The 21,948-nt window shown below is 36.6% G+C and overlaps 1 protein-coding gene across 2 annotated transcripts in view; it reads left to right on the top strand.

Annotated features, from left to right (window-relative positions):
* The window catches only part of LOC106107408 (unconventional myosin-XVIIIa), a 135,769-nt gene extending 114,549 nt beyond the window's left edge, over positions 1-21,220 (top strand). For both annotated transcript variants that reach the window (XM_013288256.1, XM_013288266.1), the window contains 15 exons: positions 3,359-3,448; positions 12,273-12,416; positions 12,806-13,036; positions 14,275-14,391; positions 14,803-14,964; positions 15,346-15,522; positions 15,818-15,947; positions 16,377-16,524; positions 16,672-16,777; positions 17,000-17,197; positions 17,656-17,844; positions 18,179-18,345; positions 18,722-18,928; positions 19,451-19,558; positions 19,734-21,220. In XM_013288256.1, the coding sequence (XP_013143710.1) occupies positions 3,359-3,448; positions 12,273-12,416; positions 12,806-13,036; positions 14,275-14,391; positions 14,803-14,964; positions 15,346-15,522; positions 15,818-15,947; positions 16,377-16,524; positions 16,672-16,777; positions 17,000-17,197; positions 17,656-17,844; positions 18,179-18,345; positions 18,722-18,928; positions 19,451-19,558; positions 19,734-19,824 (2,265 nt within the window). In that variant the 3' untranslated portion in view covers positions 19,825-21,220. The remainder of the gene's footprint in view (positions 1-3,358; positions 3,449-12,272; positions 12,417-12,805; positions 13,037-14,274; positions 14,392-14,802; positions 14,965-15,345; positions 15,523-15,817; positions 15,948-16,376; positions 16,525-16,671; positions 16,778-16,999; positions 17,198-17,655; positions 17,845-18,178; positions 18,346-18,721; positions 18,929-19,450; positions 19,559-19,733) is intronic.
* The last annotated feature ends 728 nt before the right edge of the window (positions 21,221-21,948 follow it).

Raw genomic sequence — 21,948 nt, 5'->3', positions numbered from 1 at the left:
TGTGAACTAAGAACAACTTTGTATAAAGATATAGTCGCACTGGAAATAATTTAAAGTTTCCGATAGTTTTATCCCGTATTCTCTCAAAGTTTAGCCGCAATCATACTAATATTATAAATGATAAAGTTTAGAGGGATGGATTGATTGATGTATGTAGCCTAAACGGCTCAACGGATTTCGATGAAATTTAGTATAGATATAAAGGATAGTGTGGAAGAACACATAGGCTATTCGATTTTATTTTATTTTTTAATTCCACGCGGACGGAGTTGCGGGCGACAGCTAGTGTTTTAATATTTTGTTTTGAAAGCATTCAATATCTAAGTGGTTTATCAAACCTTATCGATACACACTCATTGCAATACGTTTGCATCACATTAGTTAGTTAATTGTATCAGTAACTGTATTGATGAGTAAAAACTGATGGGTTATTGCGCTTCGATACATATGGATGTTAACGGGCCCCTGTGTTAAGTACGTATGCACCTGTTCAGTCATAATTGATGTATTAATACAAGTTTACATGTAAAAACTTAAAGATTAAAATCAATACATATATAGAATGCTGTATAAGATTTGCCTAATTAATGAATAATTATCTGAAATTAAATATAACATTAAGTGACTCTGTCTGCAGAAAATATTAATAACGGGATTTTAAACTACCGAAATACGGTTTTTATAAATGTAATGTAAATCGGTTAACTTGTTATTATACATCTGCAGTTCTTGTATGTATGTATGTTGTTATGACCCATAACTGTCACTCCCAAAGTATAGCCATATAGCGGTTAGGACACATCGGAGTATTTTGTTACGCTCTATTTCCTTTGATACACTGGTTTGGTATTGTCGAGATACTATGGTATTCAATAGCGATTTGTGCATATTGTTTATCGATAGAAATGCCTGTAACAAACCATATCATACTAATATTATAAATGTGAATATTTAGATGGATGGATGGATGTTTGTAAGAGTTTGTAGCCTAAACGGCAGAACTGATTACGAATAAATTTTGGTACAGATGTAGAGGATAGTCAGGAAGAACAAATAGGCTTACACTTTTGTATTTTCTTAATTCCCCGCGGGCGGAGACGCGGGCGAAAGCTAACTAGCGAAAGCTTCATAGACGTGTTGTTACTTAAAGTAAATTACAATGTAGATTATTTTTCTTTATTCCCAGCATATTATAGTTATCTAAATCAATCTTCTAAGGCATGTTTCATTTATGTTTTTTTTTACTGTAAAACCGTGATAACACGATAGAAATCGCTAAAGTCAATCTAAATCTCATTACGCTCGATTCAATTTACCATAATCTTGTAAAAACAACGCCCTTTATTACAGTATCAAGCTTCCGGGGCTTTCCATGAAGCTTTGTAAAAAGCTCTATAATGTATCCTCGTTAGTTCTTGTTTTATTAGAGAATACAGCATTATGCCGCAGCTTTTCCTGTATATTAACAAAAAAGACGAACATTTCATCGTCCTTTCTTTGCTAGAATTAGATTTAAGCAAAATGAATGTACAAAATTTTTACCCATTATCCTTTAAAGTTACTTAAAAAGTTAATGAAAAGGATTATGGGTTTCTTTGCTTCTAAAATTGTTTTATTGACACTAATCTAGTCTCTCGGTTTTACCTGATAAATTGCAAATTGGATTCGTAAATACTAAACTAAGTTAGTAATATCAGCATAAATTTTGTGCTAGATTGTACAAACATTTGTATAAAGATTTTCAAAAGTTCTTCTTCATAATAATGATTACCTTGAATCAATTATCGAAAGGATATTGCTTAAGTTTTTATTATTGTCATGTACATGAAATTATAATCGCTATATAATATCTTTTAATGTCCATTATGAAGCAATCTAGAGCCGTACAGTCGAGTGCATAATGCAGTTTTTTGATGCGTTACATCCTGATAGCTTCTTCGTAATGTTAAATTTTCATGTAGATTACTGCGTGCTCTTACGATTGCGTACAACTTACAATGTTTGCGAAATAATTAGTATTGCGAATTTAATTGTTAATGTTACTACAAAGTAACATTAACAATTAAATTGTAGAATTTAAATTCTACTTAAGTAACAAATACATTTATTTATTTAAATTATTGTTGCTTAAGAAAGTCAAGTTTAAGTTTTTTCAACAGTGAGTTATCTAAATCTAGATTGGAAATTCGGTTAAGTAGGCATCTGTAGATAAATTACTCAAATGTGTATAACCAATCAACATAAAGAAATTTCAACATTAAAACAATTAAGAATGCCCTATCTTGACCTAGACAAGTAAATAAATAATCAATTTAGACCTAAAATTTAAGCCTAATTTTAGTCACTTTGCTTTTCCACCCGTTTCTTAAAAGGAAAGGATGGGAAGGAAAAATTGACGGCGGAGGAGACACATAGGAAAGGGAAATGTCCTCTTTATGTGCGTCTCCTCCGTCAATTAAGGGTATTTATGGGCAGCGGTCACTTTCCATTTCCGTGGATTCAGTTGGCCGTTTGCTCGTTTTTCACCTTATAGTATAGAAAAAAAAGAAATATCATGTAGTAAAGTAACATTTAGACATGTCGTAATTATTTATTACATACCTTATCTAATATGTAAATGTAATCTTTGAAATAGTACGGAGAACGCTTTTCTTGAAATTTGTGCACGCGATCGTCATACTTGATTGGGCAACGAGACCACTGTTAGTCGCTTGCACGCTTTCTTTGGAAAAATATTGATTTACGTAGCGACGTTAAATCTAGTGTGAATATATTTAAAAATCATCGTAATACCGCACTTTTTGTTGGCTTAATGAAAACAGCGCCCTCTTGCATTTCAATTGAACACAAATAATATCTAAGTGAATAGACTTACATTGACGTAAAACTTTTACTCCTACTAAAGTATTCATAATAGTTTTTTCAACTATCTGTAATGAATGTACATACTTGTCATAGGAAGTTATAAAATAGCACGACAAAGCAATAAAATAAGGTTTTCAGATTTAACTGCTTTTTGTTTAGACTTGACAATATTGCTTATCGGTTAGAAAGTAAGATAACAAAATACTAGAAAATAACTTACATGAATAATATGTAAAAACACTATTTTAATTATAGTATAAGTTGCTTTCGCCCGCGACTCCGTCCGCGTGGAATTAAAAAAAAGAGGAAAAGTAAGTTGCCTCTGTGTTCTTCCAGACTGTTCTACATCTGTACCAAATGTCATTGAGATCCGTTCAGCCGTTTAGGCTATAAACTTTAACAAACATCCATCCATCCAAACTTTCGCATTTATAATATAAGTAAGATAAAATGTAATATTGAAATCAATTAAAGTCCATATTCTTTTTCGTAGGAAGAGCTGGAAACTTTACGTGCCAAGTTGGATAAAATCGAAGGCGAGCGTACACACTACAAGGGAGAAACTGAAAAACTGGAAAATAAGGTAACACATTACTGTTTTTTATTAAACACAAATTTCACTAATTTTTATATTTGTACGATGCAGTAGTACTTAAAAATGCAATTTTAAACACCTTAGTTATTTTTATACACTATATAGTTTAGTCTATTAATGTTTCCAACCATTTACTATTAATAATTCTTACTACTAAGCAAAGTGTCGACTAAAAGCAGTAAACTTGTTATGTCTAAAAGATAAAAATATTATTTCATATTAAAACAACAAAGAATCGCTAAGAGAAACAAACGCCCTGAGAAAATCATTCGTAAACTATCAACCGTGTACCACTTTTTCATTTATTCTTTAAATAGGCCACTGTAATTGTCGGTTAGTTGGCTTAAATAGAACCTGTACACATAGTATTCCCGTAACAAAACAAATGTTTTTTCTTAAAACTAATTATAACTCAGGGTTAAACACAAGGGAATGGCCGCTATTGGCGGGCACACGTTTTTTCGATACAGAAACAAGTTTTATGTTTAATATGACGATAAAATTGAGCACCTAATGAGCAACGAAGTCCGGTTATACGAAACGTACTCGAGCAAGAAGCATCATGTCTACGTATATTTAGAAGAAATATGTTCTCGCGCTTTTTGCGCTGCTTGATATCTAACGTAATAAATCAATGTAAGACAGGGCAGGTAAGAGATCCGACGTAGCTTTAAAAAGTTAAATGCTAGTTACAAATCTATCAATATGTCAACACAAAAGATAATGTGAGAAGAAACTTGTAGAAATTTGTTTTGTGCATTTCCAGTCTCGCTCTCGGCAGTTTTTAATTTGCAATTAAAACCGTATTCATTCCTTTTGAATTAAATAAAAACATAGTTTCAATAAATTGAATACATTTTGTAACGTTGAGAATTCAGAGTAAAAACAAAATAATAAAACGCCTGTGGAAATTTTATACGCAAAGTTGGCGTGGTGTTCCTACATATTACTAGAAGGCGTCTATCGTCGATCATTAAATATAGAAAATAACGTAACCATAGCGAGTTATCTACATTTTGTGAATGTTGGAAGAAGTAAGAAGCGTCGAAAAAGAAGATGATTTATAAAAGATACGTGATAATAATAATTGCTCAGTTTCAAAATATAAAATATTTTAATATTGAAACAGATTTATTGGAAATGTTATTACTTAACTCTCAATCTATGTATAATAACGTAACCGATTCACAAGAACTCCTAATGATTAGCAAATCAATTGTTAAGATTCGAACAATAGGTCGCGATTATCTCGTGCTCGTTGGTGTAGAACGGTCCTCGTTATTGTAACCTAGGCTACCTAGGTTATCAGGAGACCTTTTTAATACCAGTTTGGATTTATCAAGTGTTTAGTGGAATTTAGTTGGTTAATATATCAGTGAATTGTTTCAATAATCTACTAATTAAAAAAGCATCTATACAAGTATAACATTACAAACTCAAGTGATAACTTTATAAATGCATGTAAGTTTTGTTTTTCATTTTTCTTGTTAAACCTAACGTCATACGTAACTAAACATAGGCTAACTAATAACTGAGCGTAAATTTCTATGATAGTTATTTTTTATCTCAATATTAAGTAACCTGAATTTTTTAATCTTATTATACAAAACGTAGCATTTTGAGTAATTGTAATCGTTTATTTTTAATAGTTTCATTTCAAATAATATTAACAGGCAACAAATTTTCAAAGAATTTCAGTCGTGAACTAATAAATTCTTACTTTATTTTCGTACGATTAAAAAAATACACCACTAAAACCGCAAGAAAACTCGGTTACCGGTTTTCTAGATAAATGTTTCAACGTGAATTGACGTATGACCTATAATAACAGACTATTTTATTTTTATATTGAACAAGCTGTTGCCCGCGACTTGGTCCGCGTGGTATTAGAAAATATACGAACTATATAAATTACAAAAAGCTACGTATCCCTCGGGAACCGGACATTTCCCTGGGATGAAGCTTATCTCGTGTACTCCAGACTTTGTTTTATATCTGTGCCAAATTTCAGTAAGATATGTTGAACCGTTGCAGAATGATCGAGTGAACATTAAAAAACTAAATTAATGAATCCCACGGGAACCGTAACTATTCCCGGGATAAAAAGTAGCCTATGTGTTCTTCCAGACTATGCTCTAAACCTGTGCCAAATTTCATGAAGATCCGTTCAGCCGTTTAGGCTACAAACGCTTACAAACATCCATCCATCCATCCATCCATCTAAACTTTCGCATTTATAATATTAGTAAGATTGAATTTATCGTACATCTAAAATATGTAAATAGGGTTAGAGCGGGCGCACACCTTTGACAAAACTATCGAACAACTGTTGTGCGATAGTCGATTGTTTCTTAGCTAATTCAACAGTTTAGTTTTATAACTAAAAGTCGAGTTGTGTGCGTACAAGCTCACAGGAATCAAAGCGAGACTAAACGGTTGTGCGATAGTTTAGTAAAAGGTGTGCGCAAGCTTTTACTCTACAGTAGGCTAAAATTAAATGGACTTTTTTTTTATAACATAAGGTAGCAAACGAGCAAGCGGCCACCTGAATCTGCCAAAATGGCGAAGCGACCGCTGCCCATAGACATCCGCAATTGCAGATGCGTTGCCAACCCTTATCCGACAGAGGAGGAGACGCACATAAAGAGGATATTTCCCCTTCCTATGCATCTCCTCAACCGTCAAATCCACTTCCCATTCCCATCCTCTCCTTATAAGAAAAGGGTGGTAAAGAGAAAGGGACTTTAATTAGGCCTCCGGCACCACACTCATCAGACTGTACACGGAATTGCTTCCATTTCACACCTGTCTTCTGTGTGGTCGTGGTATTACACCGGGCGTGCCGGCCCTGCAGTGCTAACATGTTAAAGCGGGCACTACCACTGTTACGTATTACACAAAAACTACAAGGTACAAACTATACTTAAGATTGGCGTATCTAATATACTGGAATATAATCAAACATATGTAAAATTGTAAATAATATCTCACTGCTTAGGTTAATACGGGTCGTAAGTTACTTAAAAATACTATGTATGTCATTTGTATGTACTATTAATACATAATACGGCCGACATCAATACAAATCCCTTGACCGAGAGAACATAAATACCTCGTGCACACCTTCAGTGCGTTGACCCACCAGGTGGATAACGTAAACACTCATTACATTTATGATGTTTTTATTATATTGCTTCAATAATACATCTTTAACAATAGTTTTGACTTGACTGTTTTTAGAATTCTTTAGGATAGTGTAATAATATGTGAAAGATTGTAGATACATTTTGAAAGTCTTTTTTTTTCTTAGTCTTGTTTTATGTTCAAAGGCTTTACGGAATTATAGAATCAAAAAGACCATGTTTAGTAAATAATTGGTGAATTAATATAAATTAAAGCAACTTTGGTTTCAACGGGACGACCAAAGATGATGAAATTATTTAGTTTCAAAAATTGTGTTCACATGCTTAACGGTGTGGCTTCACATTAACGCCTCTGTAAAAGAAAATTCTCGTTGAATGAAATAATGATTTTGAACGCGATTCCCCGGGCGTTAGTCATTGCTCTCAGAAAGAGAACTTTCCTACTCGACATTTGTATCGCCGCAACGTATTTATAATTCTTATTTTTATCCACCAAGGTTTTCATAAAACGAAATTTTCTTAAAGAAATATCTCTATCTTAAGGTCAAGTTTTAGTCTATTTTAAAATATTGTATCTAGTAAATATTACTCATATCTTATCTGTTAAAAAAATAAATATTTAAATAGTACGCCTACGCGTGTACAAATATGTTTACAGTTTTTTTCATATTCCAATCGTTTTTATCACTTCAGCAAACTCAAAAGATGTCATTTATTATATAAATCCTGTAACAAGTTGAAATTACTTTATTTTATATGTTAACAAAATGACCGACATTAATTTATCGAGACATTTCATACGTTATTTTTAAGACATTTGGGTCATGCGCAATTTTTTGCACAAAATTTCATAATTCGCAATCTTACGTATAAAGCCGAGTATACAATAACAAGATGCGGATTTAATTTAAATCACATTTGACTGGAACTCAATATTGGTGCAATTCAATAATATTTACTAATTTTAATTAATTATTAGGACCTCCTATTTAACGTAACATCCTAACTGCCTTAGCTTGCAAGTTGCTCACTTTACTCATCATTAAGAATCTTTTATAGTTACAATATGTCTACTTCATACACAAATAAATGCCACCTTGTGATGTAAATATAGCCCTTCCTTGTACTAAAGTTTTATAAGATAACAGTAAATATTGGTGGTTATGCAATACGTAAACAGTTCTACATAAAAATCTTTAGTTTGGTAACACTTGATGCGCGCACGTCATCCGTTCTGAGCGCGCCCTAATTTTCGCTGATTTACTTGTCCAGAAATATTCCTTGCGCTGGAAAATTGTCGTGTCTAATTCTGTTCCATATCTTTTTATTAACCGTCAAACCAACTGTTGTTTACGTATGTATTTTTTTAACTGACACTTATAATTTTAATGTATCATAGGTCAGTTTGTTCTTTTTTTATTCCGAGTTACAATTTAAAGATCAGGATTTCCTAACCTAGACCGTTTTCGTATTACTGTTTGTCTGCTTGCGTAGTATGTAAATATACAAAAACTGCTGAACGGATATCGATGAAATTTGGCGTAGATGTAAATAAAAGTCTGGGAAAACACATAGGCTACTTGTTTTTGTTTTTTTTTTTAATTCCACGGGGACGGAATCACGGTCGAAAGCTAGTAATTACATAATTATGCAGGCGTGCGCCGTGCGTTGTTTTGAAGGGATCTATTCGGCCATGTGTCGTCGTATCGACATATTGCATCAAGCGCATTGGCAGACTCCGCGACAGGCTATTTATTTCTCATCGGCACCAAACTGCCGCTGCCGCTGCCGGGTGGGAACGTCCGAATGGCACAGTTAACTAATTGTAACGTTGACGCCTCTATAACTAACGATATCACTATATAAATTAATGGAAAAATAAAACACTCTGATGAGAGTTTTGCTCTGTTTCATACCTTTATAGAGAGAATAGAAAAATAATTTTGGACTAAAACATAATTTTTGTTGACGTTTCCAATACGAAACTAAGAATACTATCGTTTAGGTTTGACTCTTGACAACAAAATAAATTTAAACTGTATTTCCTTCTTTTTTGTAATAAATTGGAAGTACAGAGTATGATAAATAACAATAAATGACATATACTCCTGTATTATTGAATAGTATAAGATAATACAGTCATATGGAGGTAGACAAGTAAGTTTAAACTGTTTGGTATGAGCTTCAGTGTACATTGTGTCACATTCTTCGCATTCATTCAGAACGATCCATTGGTATGTTGCTTGTTTGACTTTAGAAACATCCATACTTATAACGTTTAACTAATTAATAATTTATTTTATATAAACCGATTATCAGCAGGTGGCAAGTAGACTAGAAGTAGAATTGTACATTTTATGAAATTTTTCATTGCATATAATTTTGATAAATGAATATCTTAATATAATAACGTTACTTATAATGTGGAGGGGTACACCAGTAGAGGTAGACCTAGAAAGAGATGGATGGATTGCGTGAAAGGTGACACGATGAAGAAGGGACTGATGACTGAGATGACGTATAGGGTTATATGGAGGACGTAAACCCGGTGCGCCGACCCTACGGGAGTAGGATAAGGTAGGACACATGATGATGACGATAATCTTGGAAAAAGAGTTTAAAAGATGTATTTAATAATTATAAACCGAAAGTAATAAACCGTTGCTATTTTAGTAAGCATTAACCGAGGCGTCAGTGATTCTTGGCAGGACACATCTTGTTTTTGCCAAACGTAGAAAATTTTATGCATTTGTCGCATATGTGAAGAACTCATTTTTCTTTAATATCTTCACATTCTTTGCCAAAATAATTATATGGCTGACGTTAAGTGTTTGTTATAAAAATGTAGTAAGATCCATCCCTATTGTGTAAGCCGTGGTTCCGTATTCCGTATCAAATCAAAATAGAATATAATAAATAAAAATTAAAAACAATATTTTCATTGTATTATTATTACATTGCAATTCCACTTGACTTTTCAGCTCTTATCCTCATTTTACTTTTTCTATGTTCACATTTTTCAAATTTGTATTTTAACAAACATGAAGGACCAGTAAACATTATGAGGTTTTTTTTTTAATTCTAGTATACAAAGTTCACGTATACCCCGAATTTGGGTCTGAACTTTTTTTTTTCTAAAAGTCTCAAAAATTTGAAGGTCCGCCAGTCACACGGTTGCAGTTCGACATACGCAAACTAAAATAGTCGAGCGAGCAGCCAGCGACTGCGACCGAGTTAGCCGGCGCAGTGCGTCCGCGAAGCCCTCGCCGGCCGGTTCTATTTCCAACCGATGTCCCGACGCATCCCGCGCCCGCGCCGCTCGCGACCGTAATACTGCATGCGGCGAGGAAATGGCACTGGGTTTTCATCGCGGCAAAAACTTCCGCCATTATAGGAAACGCAAAGACCAAGCGTAGACCGAGATGCCGCACGCAAACGTAGACGCCCGCCCTACGACCACGAATGGAACGAACGGCACACATCACCCACTCTGTCTTCAAATACCGGACAAGTCTAACGGCACTGTCACAACTAATGGAGCTCTGTCGCCAAATTCCAATGGACCACTATCCCCACCCATTCTGGATGCGACTCCGAAAAAACCGCCGAAAGCGCCGCCCAGTCGAATTATACTTCCGATGAAAAAGTCCAAAACTTTACCGATAAACTTCGAGGAGAAGGTGCCGCCAAAGGTTTCAGCTACCATTAACAGCGGGAAAAAAGTTTTTGTTACTAAACAGTTGAAAGAAGTACAGACGATTAAACAGAACGGCCCTGAAAATGGGAAAATGCTGGTTACTAGGTCACCGAGTCCAACGTACAAAAGAAGCATGTCGTTATCAGTAGAGACGGGCTCCATAGCAGAGCTTGCAAAAAGACATGTACTAGGTACATGCGGCAGCATTTTAACCTCTCGTTCTCCGAGTCCATCATCATATAGCAGCATCAGGAGCTCGACCAGTCAATATTCAACATGCAGCAGCAATGGTACTTTCGTACCTCTATCCAGATCTTCTAGTATGAATTCTACTTTGTACGATAGAACTACACCCACACCTAGGAGAATGTATCCGCAGACCAGCGACAGCTTAAATCGCGTGGACTTGAAAGAACTAAGATCTAAAGAACAGTCTCCGGTGGTATTTGACGCGAATTTGTCATTCGTCCTCGGTTGCAATAAACAACCAATACGACAGAAGTTTAAACCGATCGCGGCGCATTTGGAGGAGGGAACATCTTCCAATTATTTAAGTTCAAAAATCGACAACTTTCTTAGAAGAACAGATCATGTTATGGACGAATGGCGTAGACTCGGACACAAAGATGAATCTGATCGCACAATCGGTAGATCGAAATCGGCTACCAATATAATGATTAAGGGTTTCACGATGTTCAGTCGCAGTGGCAGCAGAGCGAGCAGCGTCTGCAGGTCTAACAGAGGAATATCAGAAGATAGAACCACCGTCTCTGAAATGGATGAGGTCGGTGAATTGACTCTGAACCTCTGTTTCTTGGTTTAACCCATGTATTAAAATCGACCTTTTAAATCGAAATAGTAATACGTTCACTAACCGTGGCGCTTACGAGTGCGTCTTGGCTAATCACGTAACGATACTGATGCCAAAAAATAATTCTTTTATTTGTTTATTACCATCGTCTACAAACGAGTGAATTCTTGGCCGTTTGTCTCAGCAACCCGTCAACATTGTCATTCAAAATAAAAACGGAAGCATCCGTTTTACGCACGGGACTCTGGATTACATAATTTGCGCGCACGCTCTTTAAACTGAGAGGAAGCGTTGTGTACATTTGGCAGCAGTAAACTTGCAACCGATGCAAAACTTACCAGTAGAAATGTTTGTTATGGATGAACCTCCCACTCGCGACGTCACTACGTTCCAATTTTAAACCGTAACTCTTTGTTTGAAATATTACCAGCTTGTTATTAGGCCATTCGCATTCGAGATTGATAATAAATAATACGTTAATTAACTTTTTACTACGCAATTTAACTCTTGTTTTACGTAGGTAAATTATAAAAGCTATTAACGTTGTTTGTAATTGTTTGCCATTAAAAATTTTAGTTCTTATACACAGCACAAAAGAGTTTAGTTTTCTTAACAATTTTACTGTAAAAACCACATTATGTCTTGAATTTTTAACATCATAATCGATTAAAAACCGATCGAAGAACACTTTGAACATAAAAGACAATTGTATCTTTAAAATGGTTCGACACAGACGTATGGTAAATGAGAACAATCTATTTTTCTATTGGTTTTTGGTTTGGATAAAAGTTTGTTCATATGTATTTTATACTTATAATTCTTATTTAAATCAATGTTTCATACTAATCTGCCAAATTAACGTTTATCACTATCGACTCTTTGGTAAATTCATTTTCAAACAAAATAGATCATAGTCGCATGGAAAGTGTTTAATATGTTATAGTGTGTATAATTACAATATACGGTTTATGTATACTCGTATTTTAATAGAATTCACAGTCTAGGAGTTCAAATGTATTGTTTTATTTTAGTGTTCCAGAATCGTTTTTCAAAGTTTTCTTAACAAATTAAAGACGATTTCATTTTTATACGAATAAATTGTAGAAGCATCGAATATGTTAAGTGAATTTTTCAATATTATATTTCAACGTGTTTTTGTAGCTGTCAGAGGTGGGCGGTGAGTTAGCGGAGGAGCGCGCGGCGGCCGCGTTGGCCAGCGAGAGAGCTGACGCCGAAGCGGCCGAAAGGTTAAGAGTCGAGAGGGACAACAGAGATCTGGTCGCAAACAACCAACGGCTACAGCAGGTGAGCTTGTACACATAATTAACAATAATGTAGTACCACTGAAAGTAGAAATGCAAGTGGTAGTTTGGTTCTTGAATACAAAGTGAATTGTGAAATCATACGATTCTATTCTTAAAGTAAATGACTTGTGCATAGGTATACTTTGTTGTTGCAATTAAAACGGACCAGAAAGAACTTCCTGTGTTGTTAGATATTTAGTTCTGTTACCTTGAACGACTCTGTATTTATATGATTTAGTATAAATATTAAAATATTTGTTCAAAGTTGTATACTCCTATATTACGAGCATACAACTTTGAATAATAATTTTTCTTTTCTCCGGGTAAAATTTCTTTATCTTCATTTTTGTCATACATTATTACAAAATTCCAAACTTTTGCTCATACCAGGCGTCAGAGCGTCTAGAACTAGAATTACTTCACTGGCGTTCCGCGGAGAACGGAGTCGAACCATCGGATTCCGAAGGCTCCGAAGCGGAGAGTGGTATCGGCAGTGACAAGTACAAGCGACGCTACGAGCAGGCGCACAGGGAGCTGCAGTTACTACGCGCGCAGCTGCGCCGACAGCACGAGGATGACCTGGAACAGCTGGTTACGGTCAAGAAGCAGCTGGAAAAGAAGGTTTGTATATTCTGGAATACTGCTGAATTACATCTGTCATCACCATCTCCCTATTTATCCTACTCCCTGGACTGGATTTTGTCCTCCACATAACTCTATCCTACGTCCTCTCAGTCATCACTACCTTTTTCCCTCCCTTTATTCCCTGCTAAAGTACATCTGTAACTGCACTATTATGATTGGTTATTACACTATAATAGTCATATTTAATTCCAATAAAGAAAATAATGCTCGCATTACTAAAGTTGAGATATTATGTACATCGCATGGTTATGAAAATCTCAATGTACAAATAGGTTGCAATGTTTATCTGCGAACAAAAAACAGTTATCTCAATTCATCCTTGATCGACTGATGGTGATAGTGTAGCTTGATACCATCTCTGATATAAAATAGTGTTACAATATCTAGCTTGTTGTTTGAATACGCGTGTTTTTAATTATATCACTCCCTTATCACTTTATCCTACACTAGCAATTAGTAGTTAACGACATAAAACGTGTTTTTCGTTTTTTTTTTCGTCAATTAAAATATTTTCAATTTGTTAAAAAGTTACTTTAGTTGGAAGTTCGAAATTAATATTTAAGTCGTGTAAAAATGTATTTCGATACTTGATACGAAGTGAAGTAAAATGTTGTTAGTTATCTACTTAGAAAGTTTTCTGTAGAAATATTTAATTCTAAATGTATGTAAAATGGATGAAGAAAACGAACAGGTCAGTAAACTATTTATTCGTAAGGGCACCGATTTGATTCAATAGAATTTGAGAATTTATAGCTTTAATTATTTGGCGACAGCCCAATGTAGCGAAATACAACGATTAAAATGTTTTTTTTTAAACAAATGTATGTCGGTGACAGCCAAATCCATTGTTTACTTTTCGCATATTTTCTCGTAATCTTAAAATGAAAATTTATTGATCATGTCGTCTCTGATAGAATGTTTTCTTTTAAATAAATTCGATTTCGTCATGTTTTTGTTAGGGATAATATTTTATTTAAAGTAAAGAGCTACTAGGACAACAGAGATTGAAAGAGGTTGTCAGCAGAATAGTATGTACTATAAATTGTTCATTCTAGCATGACCATTCTGACTGCGTGTGTGTGACAGCTGAAACATCATAGTCATCTCTCTCATTCTATTTGGCTTATGTGAAGTGGAACAGAGACAACCGTATATTCATCAGGATAGCATTAGAATTAGATAGGATAGCGTTATTATGTAAAGTGACGTTACAGGTACAAGATGCATACGAGGAGGTGGAAGAACAGCGCGCGGTGGCTGCAGGCTGGAAGCGCAAGCTGCAAAAACTTACAAATGACATGGCCGACCTCAGGTCTTTGTTAGACGAACAGGTATATATGTTATGAAGTACTTTTAGAATATTTGAATGATTTGTTTATTCACAGTTAGAAGTAATTGAAAATAATAACGGCGATTCAAACCAGTTATTCATAAAATAATTAATATTCCATTAAGATTCTCTTCTAAATGAGTGCGAAGAAGTGTCGGTTTTATTTTTATTATTTGTATTGTTAAGAAGAATGTCGATACCATGCCGGTGTAACGGTACAACACTAGTCCGTTGGAAAGATTGACGTGCATCCCCTCCCTATGACAGCTGTCAATGTCAACATGTTTTTAAGAATAAGCGCACGATCCCGTAGACTTGGCATTAAAGTATATTGTTACAGTTATATTGCCTAAAAGTATAGATCAGATTTTAATGTTCAAAAGAGTATGAATAAATAAAGTGTTTATGTTAGACATGCCGCAACAATCTGCTGGAGAAGCGTCAGCGCAAGTTCGACGCGGAGCTGCAGGCCGCCAACGAGGAGCTGAAGCGGGAGCGCGCGACCCGCGAGCGACACGCGCGAGACCGCGACCAGGCGCTCGCTGACAAGTACGCGCTGGAGCAGAACCTCTCTGTGAGTATGCAACGTATCTACAAAAGTAAATCATAAAAAAATGTATGACGTGGTATTTAGTTTAGCATATTTGTACATAGCCCATTATATAGGGAGGCAGGTTGATTGTCAAATTGGGGGCAGGCCGATAATCAAAGGGGGGTCTATTAAATTAAATCCTTAACTTTACTCCTAAGATAATGCTTAACAACAGTGCGATTCTAGTCACCTTGGTATTTTGATTTAATTTTTACATATATTATTTCTGTGAATAATAATTAGTAAAAAGTAAGCTTAATCTTTGCAGCATTTTTGTGTGCCCATTGTGGAACACTTCGTACAATATTTTGTTGTTATCAAAAGGATTGAACTATATCGCTGGATTCTATATTGTATATTTAGGAAGCTCGTCTAGAGCTCGAGCTGAAGGAGGAGCGTCTTTGTGCGGCGACTCGCGAGCTGGAGGAGCGCGGCGGAGGAGGCGACGAGCTGGCCGCGCTGCGCCGCGCGCGCGCTGATCTCGAGCGCAGGGTGCGCGACCAGGAGGAGGAGCTCGACGACCTCGCAGGGCAGATACAGGTACCGATACCAATACAGATACTATGCTTGAACAAACAGATACAGATACGTAGAGATACTTTTTTGACTTAAGTGACAAGAATCTGTTCTCATTTACCATAAATCAACTAATGTTAGATCAGTTTCAGATGCTTTGCCTAAATCAATTTTGGACAATTAAAATCACCCACCAAATAACATTTATAGCATATTGGGTACTGAAAAATATGTTAATGGATACAAATACTTGATCCGTCAAACACATGTTATAAAAAATACAAGTGCACAAATATTTAAAAACATTTTTTCTTTGTAGCTTCTTGAAAGTTCTAAGCTGAGGGTAGAAATGTTGCTCGAGCAGCAGCGCAAGGAGGCGCGGCTGGAGGCGGCCGCGCGCGACGATGAGATGGAGGAGACTCGAGCTAACGCCGCCAAGAAACTAAAAAGTAAGTCGTTAAAATAATTTATCTACTTCAAAGTTTTGTTTACAGAAAGAAATTCACACTAATGATCTCGCTTAGAGGTCAATTTACAACTAATAGACATTTAAAGTAGGCGGCGACAATTTATCACGTCACGTTTGTCAAGCTTAAGTCATTTTCAATTTTTTAACAATAAACGTCGTGCGTTATTTGTGTTTATATATTGTAACTCTATCATATTTCATTTTGATAAGATTCCTATCCATTACCACCCATGGCCCCATCGACCCCCGGGTCAATACGGGCCGAATCGAGGAAAGGCGTTTACGGTCTGGCTGTTTGCATCTTTTTGACACCCTATAAGTTATATTATTCATACATTTGTGACAAGTCTCCCACAAAGAGATACAATAAACATGTTTTCCGACCATGTTATATTTGTATGTATTGTAGTGCTGGAGAGTCAGCTGGAGAGCGAGCACTCTGAGCGCAGCCTGCTGCTGCGCGAGCGACACGAGCTGGAGCGCCGCCTCGCCGCGCTGGAGGAGACAGCGCGCGCGGAGACGCACGAACAGGGACAGCTCGTGCAGCGCCTCAAGAGGTATCATTCACTCACTCACTCAATCACTCATTCCACATTCCATTCCATTCAGTTCATTCAAGTCTACATTTTTACTTCGATGTAGTACAATATCATGGACATCGCTAAAAAATTCGTGTTGTATGTTTTATGATGATTTATTTGCAGAGACTTGAAGAGATACCGAGCACTACTACGCGATGCTCAAACGATGCTCGAACAAAAAGAAAAAGAAGGTGGCGCTAAGGCACAGATACGACAACTGAAAAACCAAGTATGAAACCATACGTCCATAAATTAATATTTCTATATATACTAGTTGAAACAATATTATTGTACACTGAGATGCACTGTGGTAATACTGAGGTTTTTTTTTAATGGCCTCATGCCTTCCTCTCATACCCCTGACGTGTAGGGACTAGGGACTTTGGGTACCACTTTTAATTTCTTAAATGAGATTGACTTCTTTAACTAAGACGGTATTGCATGTTTGTAGGTGGAGGATTTGGAGCTAGCTCTCCGCGCGGCGAACAAGGCGCGCTCGACGGCGGAGGCGGAGGCGGCGGAGGCGAGCGCGGCGCTGGAGGAGGCGACGCGCGCGCGCGCCGAGGCCACGGAGCGCGCGCTGGCCGCCTCGCGCGACGCCGCCACCGCGCGCGCCGCGCTCGACGACGCAGAGGAGGAAGCAGCTGAGGTTATTACCACTACAATACTATCGCCTGCCTCTTTCCCCTTTTTTAATTGAAGATAATTAAAAATCTGAACAACTTATTTATTTCTTTTTAGAGAAATATTACAATAGCCAGTAAGAGATTGCTAATAGCAATTTGGCCGCCCTTGTGCAAATCTTGTAGTAGCTTAGTTTTAGTATTCTTAGTGTCAGTTCTACTAATTTTTTTAATTGTCTGATAACAATCCAACGTGTAAAATGTGATGGAAATATTGGATTTGTTACCTTATTTGACCGTGACATCAATTTTCTGAGCCTCTATCAGCCAGTGGTGGGACAGGCCCTAAGTCTTTCGTATGATAAGATTGTTTATTATTATGATGGTGACGTATCCGTCAATGGCGAACCGTGCTATTTCCGTGAGTGTGACCGAAAATGAGTTGCAAATCCGATTTTTTATAATAATGTTTTAACTGTTGCAGTTAATGAAGAAGTACCGCAGCAGCACGAGCGCGCTGTGCGGCGCGCAGGCGGAGGCGCGCGAGGCGGCGGCGCGCGCGGAGGCGGCGGCGGAGGAGGTGGCGGAGGTGACGCAGCGGCTGGCGCACGCGGAGGCGGGACACACGCACGGACACAGCGAGGCCGAGCGACGACTCGACATGAGGAACAAGGTCACCTTCACTACTCTATACCTTTGCACCATACAATGCTACTCATTTAGTTATTTGTAGGAAGAGGCCGAGTTTGTCTCTTTGCCATGAACAAGGCATTTTTTTGAAGTGGTGTATATCATAAAAGATTTAGAAATGAAATTACTTTTAATGGAGACATGTGTATTGGTAACATATGAAAAGACAAAGACATAGAAAATACGATGACATTGACAATGTGTTCTAGTTTTCAAATAATTTAAATTCTTCCTTTTTTTCTAATCGCTTCTGTACTTAAGAATTAGTCTTTATTTATACGTCTTTTGAATTTCTAATATGATAGTTTTATGTGCAGGAGTTGGAATCCAACTTGGAGCTGGAGGCGACGTCGCGCGCGCGGCTGGAGGGCCAGCTGACGCGGCTGCGGGACGCGCACGACGCGCTGGCCGGCGAGCTGGGCGCGGCGCGCGCACGCGACCTGCACGCTGCCGACGAGCTGCGCAAGCTGCAGCGATCCATCAGGTATCACTATACTCTACCTGTTAACATTTCTGTGAACGTAGGTCAGAATCCTGATATGACTAAATAAGTGGGAATTTTTTGGCGCTTATACCCATATAAATAAGTCATACTAAGCAAAAATGTACTTTTCATTGATCTATTACCACCGATTTATTCAATTAACTGTTTATATAAATTTCACAATACTATTATACCAATATAATAAAGCGTAAACACACACTAGTTATGAGAACAGGACAAAAACTAAAAGCCAGTAGCAAAAAAGCAAGGTTGCCATGGTCACTTATAAGCAATAAAATACAGTTTTTATAATGTGATGTAATTAACCTGAGTTATTTTCGTTGTGGTAGTTTTATTTATTATTCTATATGAACAGAGAACTGAAGGAAGAGAACGTATCGTTGAACTCCCGGCTGAGCGAGGCGACGCGCGCGCGCGCTGCGGCGGAGGCGGCGGCGGGCGCGGCGGCGGGCGAGGCGGCGGCGGCGCGCGAGGAGGCGCGGCTGGCGGCGCGCCGCGCGCACGCGCTGCAGGAGGCCATCGCCGGAGACCTCTCCAGCAACAACGACCGCGACTCCGACACGTAAACATTACTATACTAACACTCTATACTACAACCACACGACCAAGTTAAATGAAAATTTATTGTTGCAACCACAGATTAAAAAAGAGCCTTAGCTTAAACTTGAAATTTTTTTCACATGGTCATCACTAACGCCATCTATTAATATATCCTCGAAACCTCCTGTCGATGTAATTAATTCTCTTGAAATTAAATGTTTGTGTTTTATATCGTGACGCTGTTTAGTTTATTTTATAACAAAAGATGAAGTTTATTTTAATTTTGTAAAAATCACAAGGACACGAGGTGGCGTACTAAACTTGACAATTAACGTAGTACCTTTCAAAGAAAGTACCGGTTAAAAAAATTGTTTACTGTGTCTAGTCTATATATTTTTTTTGTCTGGTTACTGTAGTCATAATAAATTGATGAAACATGCCGAAATTTAGTTGCAAAGCTAATACTCTCTTCGTTGATAGCTTATTTAGGTCATAATTATTTTTTCCGTCAATTTAAATTAAATTGTTATAACAATTGTTGCAGAGAGAACGACAGCTACAGTTCGGACGAGTCGATAGGCACGTTCCTCGCTAACCACAAGCTCAGCCCCTCCGCGCCTTCAAGGAACAGCCTTCATCTCGACTCACAAAAGTAACCACATAATATTCTTATACTCTACATGAGTGTAAAATAAAATCCCGTAGAAACTTTTACAGTAAAAAGTATTTATTATTTGCCGTAAATACTGGCCGTATAGTTTAAGTATTGGCAACAAACAGCAACTGCAATTAGTATAGTTGTAATGCAATACTTATCTATTGTCCAGGTCACAGACCCCAGAGGGTCGCCGGAGCCGCAGCAGCGCGGGCTCGCAGGGCTCGAAGCCGCAGAGCCCCGCCAAGGAGTCGTACGCATAACCCGCGCCCGCCGCCGCCGGCCTGCTCACGAGCGCGCTGCCCCTGCTGTGCGCCGTGTTCTGCTCGCGGCAGCGCGACCCCCTCGCGCTACACTAGACACTCGCTGACACAACACACAACATTCGTCTCTTGATACATTAAAACAAGAAGAACATCCTGACGACATCATACGTTAAAAATTTGTCAGTCTCAAACAGCCGTCAAAATCGACAAAGATTAAAAATTATTAATTTGTCAAAGACGAAAAATGTTGTAAACAGCTGACTTCAACGTCAAGTGTCAATGTGACAGATGTCACTCGCTAGTGTTTGGACAATAGTGATGTATTTCGGATCTTATACGATCTGCCATGGTAAACTAAGTTTTATAAATTTCTATGAGTAGGTACGTTTTCCATTTTGAATCGTTAGTGTGGTTATAATACGATTAATTCACTATTTGTAAAGAAAGGAGAGAAAGCAGATACTTATACAAATGGTGTAGTAATAATTATTGGTCTATTTGGCGTATAAAGCTGCTTTATTTATTGGCAAATATAAGATTAAATTTCAGGAATTTTTAATCTGCTCAAATGTTAGATGTAGCATTTGGATATGCTTTACAGTAAAAAAATTGACTGACGATTAGATTGTTAAAATGAAACAATGTACTGAAAATGATTTTAACAATATTTTGTTTATGACAGATGGCGCTAGTTTTTAGCCAAGTTGAATCAAACGATATAAGGATATTGTGTGTAAAGTATGTATGCATTCCAAAAGAATATCTCTTATGCTTCTTGGCTATGTTTTAAATATACTTGAATTGGATATAACCAGCGCCACTGAGTCAAACGCAAGGCCTCGACTTATTTATTTAGCTTAGATATGTTTCATGTAGAGAATCATTATTAATGTGTTTATGTATTCGTTGTTGCGCTGCAAACAGTCAGTATTTAGACGATATAGAAGTGGGAAATCGATGTAATGTTAGGTTGATTGTTATTTAGTTAGCTAACTATTGTAAATAACTAGACCACAACTTTTTATTATTTAATTTGTAATTATTCGTGTGATCAGACTGTTATTCTATGATTTATTTGTTACACGAAAATTGTTGCTTTTTTTTTAGAAAATCAATACATATCTAACAGATATTTATAGTTACTGAACTTCCTCTTCCATATGCTTCTTTTGTTTTCATGGATTTTAGCTAGTATATGTAGTCTAAATTATATACCCCATGTAATTGTAACTCCATTTATCTAAAAACCTCATATGTGTATGTAAGTGTCTGTAATCGCAATTATAATATATATGTTGATAATTTATATGTAATGTAACGATAATGTGATGAAATGTTACTTCATTCAATATTGGTTGTAAAATGAAATTATTTAATAAAGTAACAAATATACAAATAATGTTCTTTTCATTTCATTTATATGTCTTAATAAATATGATCTGTGTACCAAATTAAGGTTTCTATATTCTCAAGATAGCACTGTTTATAGAGAGCATTGCCAAGAGTTTGCAAAAGTTCTATAATTATAGTCTTCTTCCCGACAAACGAAGTCGAGAGCATTTCCTAGTTACATTATAAGGTAATTCCTGAACAGTTGCGTCTTTTTATTTAAAAGGGAAGAATTTCCCTGAAATATAAAAATATCACCTTGCTAAATGCTTGCCCTAACCCCTTGTCAATGTCAAAAATATACCACATGATCTTGTGGCACTATAATATAATTGCATTTGCATTGCACTTTTGTTATCGTTAGAAATAATTCGCAATGATCGAAATTATTCTTCGACTATCAATTGCCAGATTACCACTTAAGTACATATAATATACACTAAAGTTGGCACGAAAATCTGTTTATTTCTTTATAGAAATATATAAAATTCTTTTAAACATTTTATAATGATAAATCAGTATTTTGAATTGTATTTGCCCAACACTATTGGCCATGAAGCAATGAGTGAATGACTGAACTGATCTAAATTAACAGGCAAGAAACTTAAAGAACTAGTCTTGGGTAGTACACGTACGATGTACTAAAAAGTAATGTTACTCGGCACTGTACTAAAAGTAACGTTGCCGAACGGCTTCTGTTAATCGGACATTTAGTACTTTTAGTACACTACA

This window comes from Papilio polytes, unplaced genomic scaffold (genome assembly GCF_000836215.1).
Source record: "Papilio polytes unplaced genomic scaffold, Ppol_1.0 DF824269.1, whole genome shotgun sequence".
Taxonomy (NCBI): domain Eukaryota; kingdom Metazoa; phylum Arthropoda; class Insecta; order Lepidoptera; family Papilionidae; genus Papilio; species Papilio polytes.
Note: the sequence above shows the minus strand (reverse complement) of the source record. Positions and strands in the feature narration are given on the sequence as shown.